We start from the raw sequence: 24,152 nt of genomic DNA, 5'->3' as shown, positions 1-24,152 counted from the left end.
GTGCATATGATGCTCTGTGCCCAATAGTTGTGTCCTGCTTGTGTTTGTACGCTTACTGATATGAAAATACACAAGCTGCCAAAGTTGGAAATTGCACATATATTATGTTCCTCCTTCGGCACCTTTCTACCGTTTTATGCCCTACACATTTTTGGTTTGTCAGCTAATTTATTTAGCCCTATGAGAAGATCACGAAGAATTCCTTATATACTTCCAGGTGGTTTTCAATGGGAGGATAGCAGTGTGGTTGACTATGTTAACTGGGGCAAGGGAGAGCCGTCCAATAACAAAACCCGTACCAGTGAAGACTGTGTGATAATAGGAGCTACCACAGGGACCTGGTACGACAAAGCCTGTCTCTACAAGCAGCGATTTGTGTGTTCAACTCTTAAAGGTTTGAAACCAGTTTGAATTTTCATATTTTACATATTCCAAAAAAGCAATTCAAAGGCGGATAATCTGCAGTGGACCATTGGTCAAAAAAAAACGAGCATAACATAGTAAAGTAGCTGCGTTCATACATGCAAACATACTGTATAAATGCTCTGTTTGCCGACTTAGTCTTTAGTCCAATTTCCTCGGGCTCTCAACCTGACTGGATTCTTGGAAATCGGCGTATATCTTCGATAAGCAATTGCAACACAGAGACGTACATCTGGACATAAACATAACAGGTAAAATTATGTACAATTACACGTAAATTGCATCCCTCTAGCAGTGGCTTAAGCCGTGATGTTAACTGCAATTAATTGAACCTCACTGATCTAGAAATACTCAAAATGATGTGTTGCCATTGTAGCCCAATGATTTAAATACTTGTGACTAAAGTTAGCGCTTTCTTCTACAGTAATACCTACTAGAGTGACCCCACCGAATGTCACCACGACGAAGACCACCCCCCTGCCTGTCATCACCCAGGCATCGGGCAATCCACAGACACCCAAGCCAGTGGTCACCCAGACACCCGTGAAGCCCAAAACAAACAAGCCTCTCGTAACACTCCGCCCCAGGACCCAGCCCACGAAGAAGCCCACCAGAGCCCCTGTAACGAACACCCCCCACCGACAGCCAATTACGTTTGCTCCAACCCGTAAGCCCTTTACACCATTTCCTCCACAGACGAACCCTCCGATTGTGACCAGGAGACCGCCATATGTCACACGCAGTCCAAATTATCAGCGCTTCCATAGTGGCAATAACAACGCCAATCAAGGTAAACACTTAGCTAAGAACTGGGGCATCTCCTTCAGCAGTTAAGCCATAATCATCCATTCTTTATCAGTTAAGCTATGATCATTCATTCTTTTAGCACTTAAGCCATGATCGTCCATTCTTTAGCAGTTAAGCCATAATCATCCATTCTTTAACACTATTATAACAACCATATTTGACTGTTTGTATTTGACGGATGTATCCATGGCTATAGTACTGATGAGATGTTAGAGTGACCGGTGTATCCATGGCTACAGTAATGAAAACATGTCGCTGTCACAGGTGCATTCGTGGACACAGCAGTGAAAACTCATTGCTGCATGTGTGGCTAAGTAATGCAAACGAGTCGCTGTGACCGGCGGATTCGTTGCTACAGCAATTACAACCTGTCACTGTCGCAGGTACATTCGTCGTCAGAGCCATGAAAAAGTGTCTCTCTGACAGGTGCATTCGTGGCTACAGCAGTGAAATCATGTTGCATGTCATGCCACTCGTGGCTACAGCAGTGAAAACCTATCGCTATGACGTGCATTCATGGCAACAGCAATGAAAACGTATCGCTGTTACAGGTGCGTTCGTGGCCACATGAATGAAAACGTTTCGATGCGACAGACGCATTCGTTGCTACAGCAATGAAAACGTGTCCCTGTAACAGACGCATTTGTCGCTACAGTTATGAAAATATGTCACTTTGCCAGGTGTACTCGTGGCTACAGCAATGAAAACAAGTCGCTGGGAGAGGTGCATCCGTGGCTACAGCAATGAAAACGTGTCGTTGTGACGGATACATTCATGGCTACAGCAGTGGAAATGTGTCGCTGTGAGAGGTGTATTCGTATCTACACTAATGAAAGCGCGTCATTGTAAGAGGTGCATTCTTGGCTACAGCAATGAAAACGTGTCGCTGTGACAGATGCATTCGTGGCTACAATGGAAATTTGTCGCTGTGAGAGGTGCATTCGTATCTACAGTAATGAAAGCGCGTCGCTGTAAGAGGTGCAATTGTGGCTACAGTAATGAAAACGTGGCGCTCTGACAGGTGCATTCGTGGTTACAGTAATGAAAACAAGTCGCTGTGACAGGTGCATTCGTGGCTACAGCAAATGAAAAAAGTCGCTGTGACAGGTGCATTCGTGACAACAGCAATGAAAACCCATGGCTGTGAGAGGTGCATTCGTAGCTACAGTAATGAAAGCGCGTCGCTGTAAGAGGTGCAATTGTGGCTACAGTAATGAAAACGTGGCGCTGTAAGAGGTGCATTCGTGGCTACAGTAATGAAAACGTGGCGCTCTGACAGGTGCATTCGTGGTTACAGTAATGAAAACAAGTCAATGTGACAGATGCATTCGTGGCTACAGTAATGAAAACGTGTCGCTGTGACAGGTGTATTCGTGGCTACAGAAATAAAAACAAGTCGCTGTGACAGGTGTATTCGCGGCTACAGCAAATGAAATCGTACCGCTGTGTCAGGTGCATTCGTGGCTACAGTAATGAAAACGAGTCGCTGTGTCAGGTGCATTTGTGGCTACAGCAATAAAAACGAGCCGCTGTGACAGGTGCATTCGTGGCTACAGTAATGAAAACGAGTCGCTGTGACAGGTGCATTCGTGGCTACAGCAATAAAAACAAGTCGCTGTGACAGGTGCATTCGTGGCTACAGTAATGAAAACGTGTCGCTTTGACAGGTGCACTCGTGGCTACAGTAATGAAAGCGGGTCGATGTGACAGGTGTATCTGTCTCTACATTTATGTTGACATGTTGCCGTGGTTGGTGTATTTAGTACTCTTGGTAGATACGCTAAGAGTAACACAAAAGCCCCACGATGGGGTTAGAGAGAAAAATCTGAGTACGGTACTGAGTGCATATTTTCTTCGCAGGTAATGGCATCAGTGGCGGTGGTATTGCTGGGATCTGTATAGCTTTGATTCTGGCCGCGGCGCTGGTCACAATTGGGGTGTTGTACTATAGGCGGCGTCAAACATCACTCCGACTACAGACCACGGTGGGCTTTGACAACGCTCTGTATAACAAGACCGGAGACAGTGTGGACATTGGAGGCAATGACTGAGGCGACCTCAGGCTACAGCATACGCTGTGGTATGGAGACCCTCGAACTGTTTTCGTTAACGTATTGCCCAGAGAACAAATCATTGTCGTATGACAAGAGTATACAACAGTATATATTATTTATACATTGTGTAAAAAGTTAATTATATTTCTGGAAATTTGTAATGGACAATGGATAAAAGAAGCAGATTAACTGAAGACAAAGTCTTCTAGGTGTTGCGCGTAGGTTAAAAAAGCAGACAAGGTCTTCTGTTTACAGAAATAAAACTTTTATGGAAAAAATACACACAGATTCGTAAAGAGATATTATTGTTTCCGTTCACACAAAACCCATGAGAGGATATGCAACTGTGTTTTCCGTAGTTTTGTAATATATAACTTACTTCCCCTTTCCATGATTTACCTCCCTTGGCGGTAGGTATCCCGCCTTTATTTCAGTATTAAAGCACATGAGACGATGGAAAATATTTCTGTTTACATTGTCAATTTCTCATTGTGCAGAAGCACAATGATTCAAAAGAAGGTAATCTTACAAGACATTTTACAAGCAGTGATTGTTTAACTTTTATCACATCAGTACTTTGAAATTCTAATAGCATTTGATAGTTGAACTGATACCTACAATAAAGGGGGATAATCTAAAAAGGGAAGAATCTATGTTTTACAAAAACAAGCAATATGCTTACCATCTACCGGTTTGCCTGATGTTCTGTAACTCTCATCGAGCTTGACAACAGTGCGTTGTGGGAAATTTATTTTTGGTTCGAAGTTAAAATAAAGAGCATTTCCTGATGAGATTATCAAATAACACCGTCTTCTATATCAGTCAGCCATTTAGTAGTTCCCAAATGTTGTGAATGAAACAACTGGAGAAGAACGAATTACCTATGTGTATATTTCTACGCAGTCTATTTCTGATACCAGTGACATCATACTTCAACTAGTTGCTACACTAAATTGTTCTTTAGCTCTGAAAAATTCTAGAATTCTTCCGTAACTTGTGCCCGTTCAACCTGTACCGATAATGAACTACTGTGTGCAGCGCTGAGCTGGTCGATGCTGTGAGCAGGTCGTATACCAGGCCGTGTCTCAAAACTAGTTCCTATTGTCAGTTCCGTTTGCCTTAGGGCTACACACAAGATTCCAGTCTGGATAGAAACGAATTTTTATCCGCTGCACATAATCCGCCAGATTCTTCCACTCTGATTGCAGCTTTTTCTTGGGTGGGAAGTCAACATCTAAGCAAAGTAGTTGACATAGGTGGGCAAACAAAGTACAGTCAATCTGGAATTAGACATAAATACAAAGATGTCGTTATAGGGATGTGCGATAGTCACACATCGAGTAATAGGTTGAACATGCTTTAGTGAATATTTATTTAGTCAATTTTTTACTTCAATTAACACCAATAAACCTGACCGCCGCCATATAGGTTAAAAAGTCTTGAAAAACGGTGTTATAACCGCCAATCAATCAGCCATTGTTAACCAGTATTTCTAATGCTAACTTCCATAAGAGTCTTACCACTAACTTCAGGAAGAGTCTGTCTTGACACTAACTTCTTAAACAGTCTGTCTTACCATAAACTCTCGGAAGAGTGTCTAATCCCAAACTAATGGAAGAGTTTGTCATACCACATACCATAGGTGGAAGAATTGTTCAAACGCTATTTATAACAAGGTACATAACTTCAATACCTGGGACAAAAACCCAACTATATACAGTTGGACATAACACATCGAAAAATTTTCCTATCTCAAGAAAACGACGTTCTTTCTAAAGCTGATACATTAGGTTTTACGCTAATGTATGAATTCACAAAGGAACATGCTTTCCCCTGGCTACACTAAGCCCGAAACCCGTAAGTGTGCAGGTTTTTAGTTTAGTAGGACAAATTCAGTAACAGGAAAATCAGGTCAGTGCAAAAAAACTTCGCTGTGATTGGTCGCACACTAGGCAAGCCTTGCCTGTATCGCCGCGATATGTTAAAAATTTGGCCTCAAGGTAAATTGACAGCTGGGCATTTATTGAGTGACGGTCAGAGGAAGCCGTATTTCTTCCATAGAGTGTAACCAGTCAAAGTATTTAAAAGTGTTTTATTAAAAGAACAACTTGCCGTCGTATAAGTGAAATATTCTTGAGTACGGCGTAAAACACCAATCAAATAAATAAATAAATAAATCAATACTTGATCGATAGTAGATATATGGTGGCTCAAGGGACTTTTATTGCTTGAAAAATCAAGCCAAAACTGTCGCTTGACGCCCCTTTTCCTTGCTACCGGAATTGTACCACTTAAGAAAAACCCTACAAATTTACGGGTTTCAGGCTTGGTGTAGCCAAGGGAAAGCAGGTTTACTTGACGATTCATATACCAACGTAAAGCTGAGTGGCTCAGCTTTAGAACTAATATCGTTTGGTTGAGACTGGAATATATTTCCGTGGTTTATGTCCAGTTATGTAAAGCAAGGGCTTGCGTCCCAGGCATTGAAGTTATATACCTTGTTATATGTATTATGTATAAATAGCATTCAGACTAGTCTGCCACCTATGCCACAAACAACTACAAGTGTGTTACCATTGACTTTTACAAGCGTCTATCTTATCACAAACTTCTTAGTGTCTAACCCCAAACTGTTGAAAGGGTATATCTTGCCACAAACTTCTACAAGCGTCTGTCTTACCACTGTCGTCTATAAAATGTGTCTTCCCACTAACGTATGGCAATGTTTGTCTAACCCCAGTCTTCTGGAAGAGCCTGTCTTTCTTACCACAAACTTCTCAAAGTGTCTAACCCTAAACTGCGTGAAGAGTATGTCTTACCAAGAACTTCTGAGAATGTCTGCCTTACCGTTAACTTCTGAAAATGTCTGTCTTACCATTAACTTCTAACCCCAAACTGTTGGAAGGGTGTATCTTACCACAAACTTCTAAAAGAGTGAATGCTTGGGCTTTTACGTAAAGAAGAGAGTGTCTAAACTCATTCATCTGGAAGTATATATCTTACCACTAACTTATGGAAGAGCCTGTTTTACCACTAACTTATGGTAGAGCCTGTTTTACCACTAACTTATGGTAGAGCCTGTTTTACCACTAACTTATGGTAGAGCCTGTTTTACCACTAACTTATGGTAGAGCCTGTTTTACCACTAACTTATGGTAGAGCCTGTTTTACCACTAACTTATGAAAGAGCCTGTTTTACCATTAACTTCTGGAAGAGTCTATCTTACCACAGATGGCTCTCTCCCGAAGAAGAATTCCCTGTTTCCAAGGTAAGTGGACAGTGATTGGAGATCCTCCTCGGCTAGCCTGTAGATTTCTTCGGGTGAGTGACGACCTATCCCACGTAGCCAGGCTCTCTCTTGTATCTTATAGAAACATGTTCAAGATGGTAGAGTAAATTTCAGCAAAGTTTAAACACATCGTCTGTACCAGTAATTTAAAATATAGGCTATGCTAAAAGATTCGAAGAGGCGATATTTGAAATTAGTTTGAAATGAAGAACCTCTTCACTATTATTATTATTGCTACACCCAGTAACATAGTTGTTCTGTTTACGCCTAGTGAATTTTAGAATAGAGATCTTTATTTTTATTTCTGTCACATCTAATGATAGTCACAACAGGACGTATAATTTCAACAAAAAGTAGACAACACAGGAAACTGATAGCTCTGTATATATCACGGAGGAAGTAATAGCACAAAAACATTCTGAACTTTTTATGGCAGCCTTTAGTTTGCACATTCCCTCACCAGACTGACCTGGTGGAGTAAAAACAGGTAGAAAAACTTAAATTGTATTAAGTTCTAGGTTTAATATGTAGCTGTTAAACCTACCCCCTTGCGCATAAACTCTCGTGCGCCTGCCATACGCTTTCCCATAGGACCCAGCCGCTCATATGGCATAAAGTTTTTCCAAAAGGTATCAGCACCCAAGGTATACCGGTGCCAAGCATACGTGCTGGAGAAAAAACAAGACGTATCAGAAGACGGCGAATTGCCCCGGAATTATACTCGACAGACCGATTGTATAATGGTAGCAATAATTACAAGAAGGTGTGTGGTATCATATTGCCCACCAACTCAGCATACACATCTGCTATATATGAAGGCATGTTGAGATAAGTCAATAAATGTAAGAAACCTCAGCTTGTATAAACCCGACAACAATGATCGGAAAGAGCAAGCGAGGTGCTAGATATGCTACATACCGGCTCTGAGAGATAAATATACAACTCTAACAAGAAATCACTATCTACAAGTTACCATTCTACATTAAGAGCACAATGACTCCGGGAATAACAAAAATGGCGCATTCTCACATTGTGTCTATTACGCCATCAAAATTCCATGACAATCCAATGAAACTGTAGGAGGTAATGCGTTGACAAGACAATGACTATGGACACACAGTCCAACAGACAACCTCATTACTACATCCCTTGGGGGATAACAATTGCTCGTTTATAACGTACTTAAACATCCATTTCATCCATCCCAAAGGCTTTTAGTTCGAGGCGATATGGTTTGAGCCATTGCAAACCAGACCGACGCTGTAACGACATTACAGCTTCGCGTTTTATTCCCTTATATAACATGTACAACGGTGGACTCCGCTATCCGCTAATCTGAGGCAAGGGTCTGTACATCAGCGCAGATTTCAGGACATTGGTTATCCACGCGACCCTGTGTATAACCAAAGTTAGTTGATTTTCGTCATATCATTCCTAGCGGTTACTTTTCAGACTGTTATCCGCCATATATGTTTGTACAATGCGCCCAGTAATCCATTTGGCGGCCCTCAGCTCCATTGACTATATCCTAGAGCATGCGCACAAAAGGCGTATAGTCTCTATTCTAAAGGGCTTTTGTCATCTCTATGCATATAACCTGTGAAGCGCAGCCATTTCATATTTTTTAAAGACTGTGAGTTGTAAGAAATAATTTTCTATTCTCCTTTCATTCACAAAGAGTTTCCTCTCTTGCTAGAAGCCGTATTGTAAATGAAATATTCTTGAGTACAGCACAAACCACAAATGAAACAAATAAATAAATTCATGCACACAGGCATTCGCTAACGTTCCATGAACCTCTGCGCTGAACTTTATGCATACACATATGTCTACTCACATCACGAAATGTTCTTCTATCATATGACTGTAGGCCACAAAGATCGCCTTTTCCATCTCAGTCAGGTGATTGTCCAACCTCTTCCCAAACCGCTGAGCACATTTTTCAATGATGAACCTTGAGTCGGCTGTTTCCTCACCATTCAGGTAGATGTAGGGGAAAGTTTGTTTGGACGGTGATGGTGACATGGTTTCTACAACCTGTAATGTACAGTCGACTTGTTACACAATACAGAGTGTTCATGACCTGTAATATACAGACGAATGGGTCACAAAATTAATATACAGGGTCCACGACCTGTAAGGTACATGCGGCTGGGTTACACACTATACAGTTTCCGTGACCTGTAGTCAGTAATAGACGACTGGGTTACAGAATATACAATGTCCACAACTTGCAATGTACGACGACTGGGTTACAAAATATACAATGTTCACAACATGTAATGTACAGAAGAATGTGGGTATACAAAATACAACGTCCTAAACCTAAAATGTACAGAAGCCTTGGTAATAAAATATACAATGTCCACAACATGTAATGTACAGAAGAATGGGGTATACAAAATACAAAGTCCTCAACCTATAATGTACAGAAGACTTGGTAATAAAATATACAATGTCCACAACATGTAATGTACAGAAGAATGGGGTACACAAAATACAACGTCTACAACCTGTAATGTACAGACGACTTCGTTATATATTATACATTATGACCTATAATATACAATACACAGTGTAGTCAGTAACATGAGACTGAGTTACAGAACATACAGTGTCCACAATCTGTCATGTACAGGCGACTTGGTTATACAAATTACAGCGTCCACGACCTGTAATGTACAGACGACTGGGTTACACGATACACAGTGTCCACACCCTGTAATGTACAGACGACTGGGTTGCACAATATACAATGCCCACATCCAGAATGGGTTACAGAACATACAATGTCCACAACCCGTAATGTACAGAAGAGTTGGTTACGCAATACACTCTGTCCACAACCTGTACTGTTCTAAAGAATATGTTACACAGTATGCAATGTCCATGAAATGTCGTGTAAGACGACTGAGTTACACAATATACATCGTTCACGACCTGTAATCAATGACAGGCGGCTATGTTGCACAATATACAGTCTCCACGACCTGTAATTAATTACAGACTACGTTACACAATATACAGCGACCATGGCCAGTAATCAAATACAGGCGAATATGTTACACAATATACAGGGTCCATGACCTGTAATCAAATACAAACGGCTATGTTATACAACATACAGCGTCCATGACCAGTAATCAATGACTGGCGACTATGTTACAGAGTATACAGCGTCCATGACCTGTAATCAATTACAGACGACTGGGTTACACAATGTACAGCGTCCTTGACCTGGAGTCCGTTACAGACGACTATGTTACACAACATACAGCGTCCATAACGTGTAATCAGTTACAGACGACAGGGTTACACAATATACAGCGCCCATGATCTGAAATCAGTTACAGACGACTATGTTACACAATATGCAGCGTTCATGACCTGTCATCAGTTACATACGACTGGGTTAGACGATATACAGCGCCCATGATCTGTAATCAGTTACAGACGACTATGTTACACAATATACAGCGTCCATGACCTGTAATCAGTTACCGGCGACTGGGTTAGACAATATACAGCGTCCATGGCCTGTAATCAGTTACCGATGACTGTGTTACAAAATATACAGCGTTCATGACCTGTAATCAATTACCGACGACTGCGTTACACAATATCCAGCGTCCATGACCTGTAATCAGTTACAGACGACCATGTTACACAGTATACACTGTGTGACCACGCGCCAAACTGACACAAGCAAACAGACTGATAATGGAGCTGTCATTATAAATAATTCACATCGGTAAATTCATCAACATGCAATTTGTGACATGATCTGAATTATACATGAAGAAATAATTCAGCATTTGATATTATATACATATTATAATGGATAATAATGTCCATCCGATAACAGACCCAATCTTAAGTTGATTATTGGAAAACTTAAGTGATTGTTATTACTGCTGACTTTGGCTTTCATTAATTACACTATTTCAAAGCTTTGAAAATAGCCTCATTATCATATCTATTTTGAGTGTTGTAAAACAAACGGGAATGGCTTTATAAAGCCTTAACTGGAAGAAAATCAGGCATATACTTCAGTAGAAAATTTTCTATGTTTTCATGACCGTCATCCGGATTTTCTAACGTGATACAAGGACTTGTATTCCTAAAGTTGTCACCAGTGTTTCAAGTCGGAATTTCATTGAACATTTTACAGTGCGCTGTATATGACTGAGATGTCAAAAACACTACTTTTATGTCAAATTTTAAACTTTAAATATATACGCCTTTCTCGAAGCTTTGAAAAAAACACACAACAAATCAGCACGGGCCTTCTGCAGTTTTACAGCTGATCTACAAAGGCATTTTGGTTTGAAACTGAAAGTTATCTGACTTTTTATTTTTTGATTTGATTGGATTTTTACGCCGTTCTCAGGACTATTTATACCACGGCACCCAGTACTGCTTTGGGAGAAAACCGGGTGAACCACCATCATCAGAGTAAAGGCACAATGATGGTTGTCTTAGATATTCCCATTATTTTGTATATGTATATGCAATTTGTCACTTATGTGTGACCAGAAAAAAACTCACAAATTTGAACAATCTGTAATCCTTTCAAAATGGTATGGCTTGGTTCGACAGGATTTGGAACGTTGTGTTGTCAAAGTGGTTTATTCACATGACCCTTCACGACAGGGAAATAGAAATGTTTTTACATTTTACAGTTATTTCTAAACATCGTTTTAAACTCTTTCACAAGCATTTAGAAGTTAGGAACGACATAACCGGGTATAGAATCATACATTAATGCACAACTTCTAATTGTTCATATACAACGTTTCAATACTATGAATAACGGTGAACATCAGTAACGATACGACGCCTTAAGAACAAAGGGAGGTAAGTCATGTACATTTTCTGTCTATCGTTATATTGCACAGTTGTGAAGATTGTAACTACAATAATATTGTACAATAACATGAGACGCCTGCTGACAAAAATATTTGGCGAACCTTTTAAAAGGTTCACATTTTTAAAAAATGAATCATTGTGCTTAAAATGTGAATAAACAGAACAACGGCACCCTACAGCTGATATAAAGGCCTCCGTTGGTGTAGGAAAAGTGCCAATAGGTGTAAAGCTCAACAAACTCTTCTAACTACTGTTTGAAAGACGTGTCAGTGTGAGAAACTCAGTCGGGCATTAAGTGTGAGTATGTATCCTGTGGTGGAGACCTGGTGACCAGACGGGACAACCAGGATACGCGCGTTAGCCCGCATATGTACGTACAGTATATGGACTTACACATGACCCATTTCATGGCATACAATGCGCCCACAGTTAACTGCCTGCTTGAAGAACGAGTGGTAGACAGGGTGAACTATTGCAGCAGACACCCGGGCATAATACTGATTCAAATAATAAACCCTGCACCTCACATATTTCTGCATGAATTCAAATTTCCATAGCTATTTTACCTCGTATGGGATGTTTGCCATGCGGAACCATGTCTCCAGTTTCACACAGAATGGGGATATACTGGGCACTGCTCCGAGCCGAGGTGGAATTAACAGGTATACATGGTTCTTCTTCGTGAACGAGGACGGGTCGACCGGGGGCGTCAGCGGTCCAGCGTCGTTCTTATGGAATGCCGTCCACCCTAGCACCCCCAGGGCACCCACCACGGCCCCTCCTACCACGGCCCCTCCCAGGGCCAAGGCCTTGTGCCCCTCCAAAAAGTGACGGATCTCCTCCATAACGGCGTGAGTTTGACAAGGACTGGTGGAGACGGGCTTTTAGCGGCCCAAAGCACGCAGCGCACACTGGTCCACTGAGCTGACTCTGCAGTCAAATCCACATAGGTGCACGGGTACAATCAGTTGCTGTTCAGGTGTTGAGATAAGTAGTGCTTTCTGGGGCGCCTGTCCCGCAATAACTGCTTGACACTAGAGGCATCTTGATATGTATCAATATGATTTCATCTTTTAGGAACCAGTAATAAAATAAATCAAGATTTCATGTGAACAAGTAATATGTAAGTTGATATCGGATCTCCCGACTCTCGACCCTCTCTAAGTCACAGTTACACAGAGAGAATAGGTCGGCTCGCTTCGCTGAACATATGAGAAGTAGCGAATGGTTTATGTTGGTCGAGGTATGATGTCTGTGTAGTGCTTGAGAAATTCATCTGGCTGGCGAAGGGGCGACATTATAGGTGAATGTTGAGCTTATCACTGTGTACTGTGAATGTGGGGATAATTATGATCAATATTCCGTGACAGTGAAGGTAAATATTACACGAACTACAGTGACCGTGACATTTCAGGTGAAAGTGGAGCTATTTACGAAATATTGCTCTACTGATAGTGAGTGAGAGACGAAAAAAAAAATGTACGACGCTATGGATAAATGCGGCGCTAATTACGATCGAGGGTGGTATTGTAAATCTATGATGTGCTATGACACTGAGGGTAAATGTAAGCTTAATTACGCTGGACTGTCGTATTGCACTGTTTATGATGGACCATTGTGTTGTGGGTGAATATGAATAAAAACGATGTAGCAAAGTGACACTGCGGCTGAATGTGGGCACAATGGACGTGACATCACTTGTTTATTTATTTATTTATTTGAGTGGTGTTCTACGCCGTATTCAAGAATGTTTCGCTTATACGAAGGTGCCCAGCATTATGGTGATACAAAACCGACAGAGGCCCGGTGATGGGGAGAACCCTCGACCATCCGCAGGTTGCTTGCAGATCGTCCAACGTACGGCCGTAGATGAAGCCAGCATGAACTCACACCGACCGCATTGGTTGACATTATTTAAAACCGTAGTCATACTAGCCAGAGATTGGTTCCAACACGTGACCTCCTTGACCACGAGCTGAACACTCATAGAGAGACAGCGTTTAACTCATCTAGGCCCGGGGGTCCCGCGGACCATATATGCCTATCAAGCATCGGGTTTGGATCTCAGATCCAATCGTCTTCCTCTTTACACTAAAAAAAATTGTTTATGATAATGAAACCTAATTCAAAATCCATACCCAGGGATCTTCTGCAACAGACCAAATGAAATTGAACACGTCAGTGAATTTATGTTTCTTGGTCTCCTTTTTTAATTACAAACTTAAATGAACCTCTCATGTTAGCTACATCCAGAAGAAAGTTTCTACAAATCTGAGCATCATGCGCCAGATAAGTAAGCGCGTCAATAAAGCAACCCTTTTCACCCTTTACTCTTCACTAATCCACCCACTTATATCATATGCTAATATTATATGGGGAAACACATAAAAATGTCAACCACTGGCTAACTTGCAAAAGCGAGTTATACGCATTATCACATTATCAACTCGTCTCGAACATACTCAACCTTTATTTATAAAGCTCAACATCTTGGCCGTAAATCCCTTAAATAAATATTCTGTACTACTGTTTACACATTTTTTTCCATCACGAAGAATTGATACCCAAAAGCGTCTGTTGATATTGCGTAAGACAAGGCAGTGTCCATTATTATAGAACAAGAACCAGTGTCCTCAATTTCGTTAAGCCTTTCTTCAGAAGTGATTATTCTCTGAAAGTCTCTGGTCCTCGGGAAGGGGATAGGTTACTCCATCAGCTAAAATATATTGTTTCAATCTCGCTGTTTAAGTCTAAAATAAAATCACACTTATTACACTACCTAACAGCTGAATAACTGATGGGGACATCATATTTATCTTAAAGTCTGTTTATTGTTACTTTTCAACAAAGAATGTCACCATTTTTCTTCATTTTGAAATAGCTTTAAATTCTTGTTTTGGGATAGAGCAAGTCCCTTCAGACTTTTCTCCCACCAAATTTCTTCTGATCACTTATACTATATTAATGGTAAAATACAAATACAAATCAGGTGAGTTACTGTCTACATCAACACAACAATTAACCGTGATAATGAAGCTGACAGTGAAATTCGGCATAATGTCTTGTAACTGTATGTGGTGGTCATATGTTTAGCTGAACACCTTGATAATCTCTTACCGTGACTGTGACTATGACTAAGAACGGCGAAAGTGCACAGGACTGTTCAATTTAGCGACTGCTTCAAGACATGCTTCCATAAAATGTAGTCCATGCTTGTTTCCTCTCCGGCTGTAAGTGGGAACGTCTGCAGCAACCTGCATGCGGATGGCCGTGGGTTTCCTGTCATATCTCCCACCATAATGCTCCATGGCCGGCGTCGTGACAGTGAAAATATGTAAGTACGGCGGAAAACACCAGTCAAATAAATCAATGTCAAATACATAAACTGTCTTCAAAATGCGTTCATGATTGAGACACATGCATCCTAGCCATGCATCCTGGTCGTAGCGTCTAGCAGTGGTTATCAGAGAAAGCTCTTCATCACCTTGGATTCCATATCATATATGTGTAATCTGTATTTCCGTTTTGAGACTCAACATGGAATCGATGCTGGAACGATTTTCTTGGAGCCGTGCATGAGTCATGAGTCGATTAAACTGACAAATAAATATGCTACTCAGCTGAGGTTGTCTTTTGAAATTCTATCTTTTAATATTCGATACATATAACAATTAAGTAATCTCCAGCCCATGATATTGACATGAATATTTATTTATTTATTTGATTAGTGTTTTGCGCCGTACTCAAAAATATTTCACGTATACTACGGCGGCCAGCATTATGGTGGGACATACGGCCGGAGAGGAAGCCAGCATGAGCTGAACTTGAACTCACAGCGACCGCATTGGTGAGAGGCTCTTGGGTCATCACTCTGCGCTAGTGCGCTAAATAACTGAGCCACGGAGGCCCCTTATATGAAATTGGTTGAAAGTGGTTGAATTTCAGTTGCTAAGAACAGAAATGAAGAACATTATGTCATATCATTGTTCTAAAGTAGAGGAATTTCTACATTTACATTTGATGGAGATAGATGCTCTCGGATTATCCTCAAATCGATGTACCACTTCGTTGGCTTAATGGTCGGGTCACGCCAAAGACGTTAAAATGGTATACATTACTGACTCGCTTGGCGTTCAGCACTGAGATTGTTAGAGAAAGGAAACATGACTGGTTTGTCCGGTGTCATTATAATTTGACTGGGTTGGGTGTCTGGTGTCTCCACATGATACTTCAGTGGCGGCAGCAATTTGGCTGCATGGATTCGCCCTGCTACAAAAAGACACAATATATGTATGTATGTATGTTCCTAATGACGCCTCAGCGTCATATGATTGTAAAATTGTTAAGTACAAAGTAAAACCCCAAGCATACATACATGTAGGCCCCTATATACATTCTAATCAAAGTTGTGCTTTTTCATATAGTTATTTGATTATGTGTCACGCCGTACTCAAGAATCTTTCACGTATACTCTACGGCCGCCATCATTATGGTGAAACGAAACTGGGCAGAAATCGGGGGAAACCCACGCAGGTTGTTGACAGACTTTCTCTCTCATACGAACGAGGAAGACAGCATGAGTTGGACTTGAAACACAGCGAGAGCATTGACGAGAGGCAGCTGAGTCGCGCTGCTGCACTAGCACACTGACCTCTATGGGCCTCGTAAGTCCCATAGAGTCTAGAATGCACAATATGAGTATGAGTAAACAAATTCGGCTTAAAAAGTGTTAGGGATCCCATTTTGAAAGTTTATTTATTGACTGAAGAAAATTAGAAATAAATCATCGTTTATCAGCAAATGAAGGTCGTTTAATGCTCACAAACCACCAAAACGCAAATGTTATTGTTTCGCTTCAACTTTCTCATGTCATCAGTTAGAGCCCTTCGTTTACAAACTTTGTCACAGACGAAAATAATGAAATTATCATCTTCTGTGTTATTCGAACATTTTACATGTAATTATTTATATTTTGAAGCCAATTTAACAATTGTCATAATGGATTTTACCAATCAAATTGCCGCAGCATTGCCGGCTATGGTAAGCTTTAGACAGGTTTGCTTTTGTAAAACGGGCAAGCCATTTGTTTCATAAGCTGCTTACGGTAGTCGGCTAAATGCGACATAGCCGACTAACAGACTTTAGAGGGCTACAGAAATTTTGTCAGACGTCACGTGTACTGTGCATGTCCTTAGAAAAGTAAAGTTGTTTCTTGGTCTCAGTTCGTTCTAGACCATATTTATATATGAGATCTCATATCGACCGTTTGCTAACTCTAACGCTCTATGCGCTGCTCTGGTTTTACTCTCCGCGCTGTTTGTGATATAATATAAATACTACAACGAGTAAAACCAGAGCGGAGACGACAATATAATGATTGGCAAATGGTAACACGTAACCTCTTGTAACCTCTTGCGACCTCTTGCGACCTCTTGAAAATTTACTTCATGCATTCATGCAGTTATGGTTCTGTTCTAACTGTTGATGGAGACGCAGCAGCAACTTTGCAAACAAAAATGCTATTATATTAATGGCCATTATTGTTAACCTATGCGTCGAAACAGACATTCCATTAAGTACGACGTTAATAGCCAAGCATGCATACATAATAGCCATTCTCTAGAACTGATCAAGTTTCTGCCAGTTGAAAAATCAATGTGCTCCCATTCCTTAAGATATGAATTTTAAATGCGGATAAACCGATAAAGACCACTATGTATGTATTATGGGTTTGGCCAGACTGTATTCGATTCAGTCGCATGTATGTATGTGTTTCTACCCGCTTTGTCGCCCGAGTTACGTTAAACACCCGTCACTCAACTCACGCTCGCAGGATATTTGTTGCTTACTTTAGTTTTATTTACTCTGATATTAATTTTTGGTATTAACGAATATCGTATTCTGGAAATATTCGACGGTTCCCGGCATTATGTGATACGATGAGTGAAAAAACCAGGACAAACCCATCATCATCTGCAGGTTGCTGACAAACATTCCCACGTACGACCGGAGGAAACCAGCGTAAACTGGATTTGAACTCACACCGACCGCACTGGTGAGAGGACGCTGAGTCAATGCGCTGCGCTTGCACGCTAACCACTCAGCGACGGAGCCTTCAAGATATTTGTACCTTCCCAAATAGCAGTTGAATTGGGGGAGGCTGTAATTGGTGAACACGGAGATAAATCTACAATTTAATATTGCGTTTTATTTGTTTTTAATTGCTTGCCAAATTTACACAACAATACTTCACTCTTTTGAAGCAGTGAGGTTAAAACGTTGGAAATTGGAGAAAAACAAAGCATATCTAAGGTAACGACAATTTTAGTGACTGTTTGAATTTCTTCTCGTGTACTTAAACTGTATAAAACTCCAGGCTAAGGATAACTAGCATATTAAAAAATATAATCTTTGGGTATGATTCAACATGGGATCTGCCTGGGCTGTATAATAGTACAGATTATTATGGGTACATGTGTGTGTAATGGCGACCGTGACTATGGCCAAAGCTATAATATTGTTAAAAATAGTGTAACATTTAATAATATTCAATGCTGTAATATCCAAAGCTTGTTTGAAATATAAAAGGTAGGAATTGTTCGAGAATTATTAAGGAGTTTAATAAAATGAGAAAGACGAAATTGTGGTGCAATGACAAGCGTTAGCAACAGCATGCTTTTATCACAAACTTAATGGTCGGTACATTATTGAAATGTTCATTGCTAAGGCGTGAAATTGCCCACCAACTTACAAAATATATAAATCGTTATAAATCGTACTCAGATACATCCCTTAATACGTGTTGAGGACAACCGGTTAGGCTTGGGGAGCTTCTATAGGTTTATCAAAATAATTAAACAGAACGGTTACTCGTACAAGTCTGTTAATGTTTAAAATATGACTGCAAAGTTGGAAATGCAGTTTTAATAACAACTGCATGACAATTGTCTTGTCCACTGACCAACAAAACACAGACTGACCAATCTGTCTTCGTGGTATTTGATCACCTCTTTTGTTTATGTATATTTCGTTTCCTAAAATAAATCGATTTAGACTAAATATTGAGTCTTGCTAGCCGTGTCAAATGCAGTTACCTTACTGACGATAAGCATCTGTTCTTGCAGTTGGACAAGTTTTTCTTCAATGTCGAAATTGTCGTTTTTCATTTTAATCCAGAAACCACAAATAGCAGTAATTCAGTCATTCGGCATAATATACGGTCCCTTTTAAGTTGCAAACATTCTAAAAGTCTGACGGAATTGTCACGTTCGTGTAACTCTCCTTCCAGATGAGAGGATATGATAACGGCATGCGTTTGACACACACACACACACACACACACACACACACAGATTGTCGTCGTCGTTCTGCATCGAGGTCCATATCTAGTATATGTGAACATTAATGAATCAAATCAAGTTAGGAGAATGTAGCAACCGGCGTTGGGTTACAAAGTTCCCGTGTGCCATTGTACAGCGGGAATATTATAACGAGAATGTATAGAGGGTTATAATTCTGACAATAAAACGGACTGAATAAGCCAATAAGGCTAAGAATACTACACCGGGTAGGCTGGAATCCCACTGTGGAGAAAACGCGAGCCAAGGCATTGTTACCTGGGGATTAACGCTCTCATTAATCAGCTAACACCGTTACAACACCAGGTAAAAAAACAAGTCAGTGCAAGCGACGGCCAACACCTTGGCAACTAAGCCACGGGTACTGTGGAGAGTTAAGTTAAATGTGAGTGTATATAAATTCATGTAACACTTGCAATTGGCATTCACACCAAACAGGTCTACCTTCCTTCGGACCTCAGTAGCTTGTGTGGCATTTAGTCCTTGGATCTCAGCAACTCTCCACAGCCTAACCAGGTAAGACTTCAGTTTGACAATTCTTAAGTGGGAGTCAAATGGTTGTACCATAAGAGTCAAATTACACTGGTACTACGGTTGTCTTCAAGTTAAAGTGTGCATGTATGCTAAGGAGTTTGCCAAATGATACCCTTTTCATAGTCTTGCTGACTATTGCCTAGGATTTTTGTGTTCTTTTCGGTATCTAAGGCCCGTTGAATGCTTTTTCCTCTCTTGTTCCATATATGGAAGAACAATATGACAGATACTTAAATACATGGAATGGCAAATATTAAGACTATAACTATCCTTTGAGTTTTAATGGTTACACGAGTAGGTTATATCCCTTAGACATACGTATCCTTTTTTGTGTTACAGGATCACTTGAAGATACATTGAGTTGTAAGAAATAAAGCACTACAATGGCAGAGGTATCCGAAAAGCCTAGAATGATCGCCGCCATGTTTAACAGTCCCGGTCCATGCTACGGTCTACCTGGCCTGACCGGGGCCCCAAGTCACGACCCCCGTAGTACCCATGTCAGGGCGGCTGCCTACTCCTTCGGACCCAAACACGGCAAATACGTGGATGACTGTAGCCCAGGGCCGGCCTATTACCCCGACCCAAATGTCACGAGGAGTGGGCGAAAAGGAGACCCTTCTTACTCTCCCTGTACTCCAAAGCTAAAGATGTGGCAACGTTCAAGACCCCCTGGTCCAGGCGCTTACTGTCCCGAGATGGCTGGACCTCAGGCCCCAAAGTTCACCTCCCAAATACAGCTTTGGCACCCGCCATCGTTACAGGGGTACTGATCACACACCCGCCGCCACAAGTATACCCTCCCTTCTGTGTTCGGACCACGCACGTACGAAAGCAGCAAGCCTCAGGCCCCTGCTTTCTCCCAGAGAGGACGCCGTAACCAAGGAAGTTTTTGCGAGGATCTGAGTAAGACCCCCCGGCCCTGGAACGTACAGAGTTAGCGACCCCAACACCAACAAGCACAAGGCCCATCATACAGCATGTCCCAGCCGAAATCAGGCCCCTGGTGACGCTACGAAGAAGCCCGGCCGCGGTGCCCACTGCCCGGAAAGAGTGATCATCAACAAGAAGCCAGGCCCCTCAGTTCAGCTTCGGCGTGCGACATTCCAACTACCTGGCACCTGTTATATTCGATTGTTTTCGAATAGAGAAAAACGCCAAATTTTCGTGCATTAAACATTCATTAAGGGATAACTTCAGTTTCAACGGACATCACCGTTATGAATGAACTTTTCACAATCCCTTGATATATTGCATATTTCGTTTTCGATCTGTTTATCTTGTAAATATTCGTTTCACTACTTCCGAGAAAATGTATAATGTTGCGATTCTTATTGAGAAAGTAAATTACAGAACAGTTACAGAGGATCAAGGAATGTTTATGGTTGAGTTCCCTGAAATTAAAATAAAGTATGATTATCCAATGACCCATGCCTTGTTGCATTCCGTTATGTGTCTTTTACACAGATATGTTCGTGACCGAAGTGTCATGTACGAGTTAACGTTAAGTCAGAAATAGGCCAATAGTAGCTGACTGATTTGATTTACCACACAGTTTACCTGAAAAGATTTAACAGAGTTGTTTGGCTTCCCCAGGCTTTGCGTTTTCCTCTACCCACAAGTATAATTGCAGTTATATACAGGTGAAAAAATCTTGAATATGACGTTAACAATAAATGAAAAGATGACTGTGTATTAACCGGTTCTGATCAACTGTCATCATATAATATAGCAGCAATGAAAATATCATTGTAATACTACATCATAGTCAACTGAAAAACCCTTTCAATTTCACTTAACCGACGGAGATGAAAGTACTGTTGCCATGGTAAATAATGGCATCATCCTTTAATTGGCTATTCATTCATTCATTCAGTCAGTCAGTCATTTGTGGTAACTTTCTAAGACCAAAGACTCATCAGTTCTTACCTGTTTACGTCGTCGTTTGTATGCTTAACCGACAGAGATGAGAGTACTGTTGCCATGGTAAATAATGACATCATCCTTCAACTGGCCATCCATCCATTCTGTGGTAACTTTCTCAGATCAAAGGAATAATTATTTAGGACGAACCAAATAAAAGTGTACATGTGGCAAACATCAGAGCGATGTAAGTGAGGACAACTGTGTTGAAATTTTGAGAGGATTGAAAAGTTAGCTCTATACATCTGATTGATGTTAAGCACTCTAGATTTTTCATACACTGATATACTGGGTATTTAGAAAAGGAAGTAGTGAGACGTGGTTTCGTCGACGATTAAAAATCCATTCCTTGAGCCATAATGATGACGACAAAATTCCTTACATGATTGGAGTTTCAAACTGTGGTCGCTGTTATTTCACTCGCACACCTGTGATCAGGTATATTGGCTGTGGAAACAGACAAAGCATGGGATCAAAGCTGTAGCCAACTCATACAACGCTTGTTGACCTCTGATGCGTCAAGATCTTGTGAGCTTTTAAGGCTGTTTCCTGTTTCGAATGAGCGGAGACGATTTGATTGTATCAGACAACTGCGACAGTTGAGTGATCATATGACTCTTAAGTCTAAACAAGATATTTCGATATAACAACAGCTATTCCAATTGTTTACGTTTGAAGCGCCTTTAATTCCTGACAGGCCGTGGTATGTAGCACGTGAGTATACAATGGTGTTGTGTGAGATGATACGAGGTGATAGTTAATCAAACAATCATTTTACCTTGCCAGTATTCCGTCTTTCACAAATTCAGGGAGATAACTCTCGCGGTACAGAGAGATAACCAAACACAAAAGGGGGTGGAGTGTGAAGGTTGGGGACAGGGGTCTGTGCTTGTCAACCTCTGTTAATTGTTCGCATTAGCAGGTTATCGTTAATTTACTGAGGATTGAAATCAGAAATAATTTAATCCCAAAACCATCGTCTAAATAAAGTACGAGAATGATCATTTTAAAAATTGTGCAATAAAGTGCCTCTAATGTAGGCACCTAAATATAAGCTGTCGAATATAATCAAGCGGAACATGTGCCGTCTCTAATGCATTTTTACATGTTTCCTTTTATCAATCGATTTATCTCATAACCGCCTGTCATTCCATTGCGTATTTTTGATACATAACACTTTTGCTAAATTTAAACGGCGTGAAACACCAATCAAATAAATAAATTTGCTAAAATTGCATTGAACGAGATAGTGAACGACAGATAAAAGACACATAGGGCTATAGTAAGAAATCTACCCAAGGAGGGCATAAAGTACTGTTATACTGGTACACAGGTTGTAGGAAAGTTGGATAAGATGAGCCACGTTTTAGTAATGTCGGTCTACATTCAACAGTAAAAGACAAATGGTACCTAGTATAAGTCGTAATACTGTTTTAAAAAAGCAATCAGTAGGACACACTTGCGAGAAGTATCGGCGCTGTAGGATCTGTGTGGCTAATTTAGTCAGAGCTTTAAAAATGGGGTGCACATGGCGTGTCTTATCTTGGGTGGTGAGTTCATATATGGGGTGGGGTAAGTTCTTCATGATGGGGTGTTAAGAATATCGCTCTACTGGAATGGCGGTCTGTTTGGTCAATGATGGAAAACACAGGGGCCTGGATAAAGGACCTGGTACGGCAAGGCCACATGCAGAGGCCACATGCAGAGAGGTACGATAAAAATCGCAAAGTTCAAATTCCCAGCATATTTCTGTGAATTTCCCAATCAGAAGTATAAAACTTGGTAGAAGCGCCAATAAAAGGTATATGGCTATAAAAACAGATGGTTGCACGTAATGTAAGACTACATATGCGTGTCTACCAATGCTGTCAATTAATTTTGCTGGTAAAGCCACACACAAGCTGGAGGCCATAGTATATCGATGACAACCTGTCAGACTAAGAAACAGTCAACACAATGAGTGTTCTAGCGATAGAACTTACTAGAACCATTGCTCGGACACAACCTATCCCTCCATCCTGTCCAAACCAACTAACCCACGGTTCAACTTACTCCGCTCACGCCTTTATATATTTGCGACTATGTTTGTCATACTTTTCATGTTCTACAGTTAGAATGGCGAGAAAATACCACTCCGTCCAATCCAGAACTAACTTAAAAAAGACTAAGAAAGCGGTATTTTGGCACTAAATTATTATTTATTTCACAGAATAATAACAGAAAAAACGTTCTATTTACAATATAAATATATCTGAGTACCCGTATTTTACAAGTAACGTCGTTATGTACACTTTGCTCAAAATATATTATCGTCGTTTGATGAACAAAAAGATCTCAAACAAACATGTGGTATATACATATCCAACGAATGACACGTATGTGTGCTAGATTTACCACAAACAATGACACGTATACGTGATGCATGTACCATTGACAGTGACACGTGTGATACATATACCATGCACGATGACATGTGCACGTGATGTATATAGCCTCTCATGGTCAATGACACGTGTAAGTGATACATATACCATGGACAATGACAGGTGTATGTAATACATATACGATGGACAATGACACGTGCATGTGATGTATATAGCTTACCATGGACAATTATATACCATGGACAATGACACGTGTATGTGATACATATACCATGGACAATGAGACGTGCACGTGATGTATATAACCTACCATGGACAATCATATTCCATGGACAATGACACGTGTATGTGATACATATTCCATGGACAATCACGCGTGTATGTGATACATATACCATGGACAATGAGACGTGCACGTGATGTATATAACCTACCATGGACAATCATATTCCATGGACAATGACACGTGTATGTGATACATATACCATGGACAATGAGACGTGCACGTGA

General features: G+C 40.7%; 3 protein-coding genes across 4 annotated transcripts in view; 2 read left to right on the top strand and 1 right to left on the bottom strand.

Annotated features, from left to right (window-relative positions):
- LOC135461996 (macrophage mannose receptor 1-like) overlaps positions 1 to 3,302 on the top strand; it is a 46,856-nt gene extending 43,554 nt beyond the window's left edge. For both annotated transcript variants that reach the window (XM_064739317.1, XM_064739316.1), the window contains exons 47-49: positions 218 to 394; positions 848 to 1,213; positions 3,091 to 3,302. In XM_064739317.1, coding sequence (XP_064595387.1) covers positions 218 to 394; positions 848 to 1,213; positions 3,091 to 3,281 — 734 coding nt within the window. In that variant the 3' untranslated portion in view covers positions 3,282 to 3,302. The remainder of the gene's footprint in view (positions 1 to 217; positions 395 to 847; positions 1,214 to 3,090) is intronic.
- A 76-nt stretch (positions 3,303 to 3,378) lies between these two features.
- Positions 3,379 to 12,343, bottom strand: LOC135461998 (failed axon connections homolog). The gene is made up of 5 exons (XM_064739318.1): positions 12,010 to 12,343; positions 8,412 to 8,611; positions 7,119 to 7,242; positions 6,512 to 6,649; positions 3,379 to 4,564 (listed from the first exon to the last, which is right to left on the bottom strand). Exons 1-5 carry the CDS (start codon positions 12,286 to 12,288, stop codon positions 4,376 to 4,378), a joined length of 930 nt encoding a protein of 309 aa, XP_064595388.1. The 5' UTR covers positions 12,289 to 12,343; the 3' UTR covers positions 3,379 to 4,375.
- A 7,375-nt stretch (positions 12,344 to 19,718) lies between these two features.
- LOC135465245 (ciliary microtubule associated protein 1A-like) lies at positions 19,719 to 20,563 on the top strand. The gene is given in 5 exon segments (XM_064742593.1): positions 19,719 to 20,051; positions 20,053 to 20,119; positions 20,122 to 20,249; positions 20,251 to 20,406; positions 20,408 to 20,563. Coding segments are annotated over 5 exon segments (840 nt in total).
- The last annotated feature ends 3,589 nt before the right edge of the window (positions 20,564 to 24,152 follow it).

The sequence above is a fragment of the Liolophura sinensis genome, chromosome 1 (assembly GCF_032854445.1).
Source record: "Liolophura sinensis isolate JHLJ2023 chromosome 1, CUHK_Ljap_v2, whole genome shotgun sequence".
Classification (NCBI taxonomy): Eukaryota; Metazoa; Mollusca; class Polyplacophora; order Chitonida; family Chitonidae; genus Liolophura; species Liolophura sinensis.
The sequence above is the reverse complement of the archived record's forward strand: the minus strand, read 5'-3'. Positions and strand labels throughout refer to the sequence as shown.

Excerpts from the sequence above, each read along its gene's own strand:
- LOC135461998 (XM_064739318.1), bottom strand. The coding sequence starts at position 12,288 with ATGGAGGAGATCCGTCACTTTTTGGAGGGGCACAAGGCCTTGGCCCTG. Across the intron at positions 6,650-7,118 it reads GAGAGTTTATGCGCAAGGGG|ATACAAGAGAGAGCCTGGCT; the intron begins GTAGGTTTAACA and ends TGTTTCTATAAG. Across the intron at positions 4,565-6,511 it reads TCGGGAGAGAGCCATCTGTG|ATTGACTGTACTTTGTTTGC; the intron begins GTAAGATAGACT and ends GTCTAATTCCAG.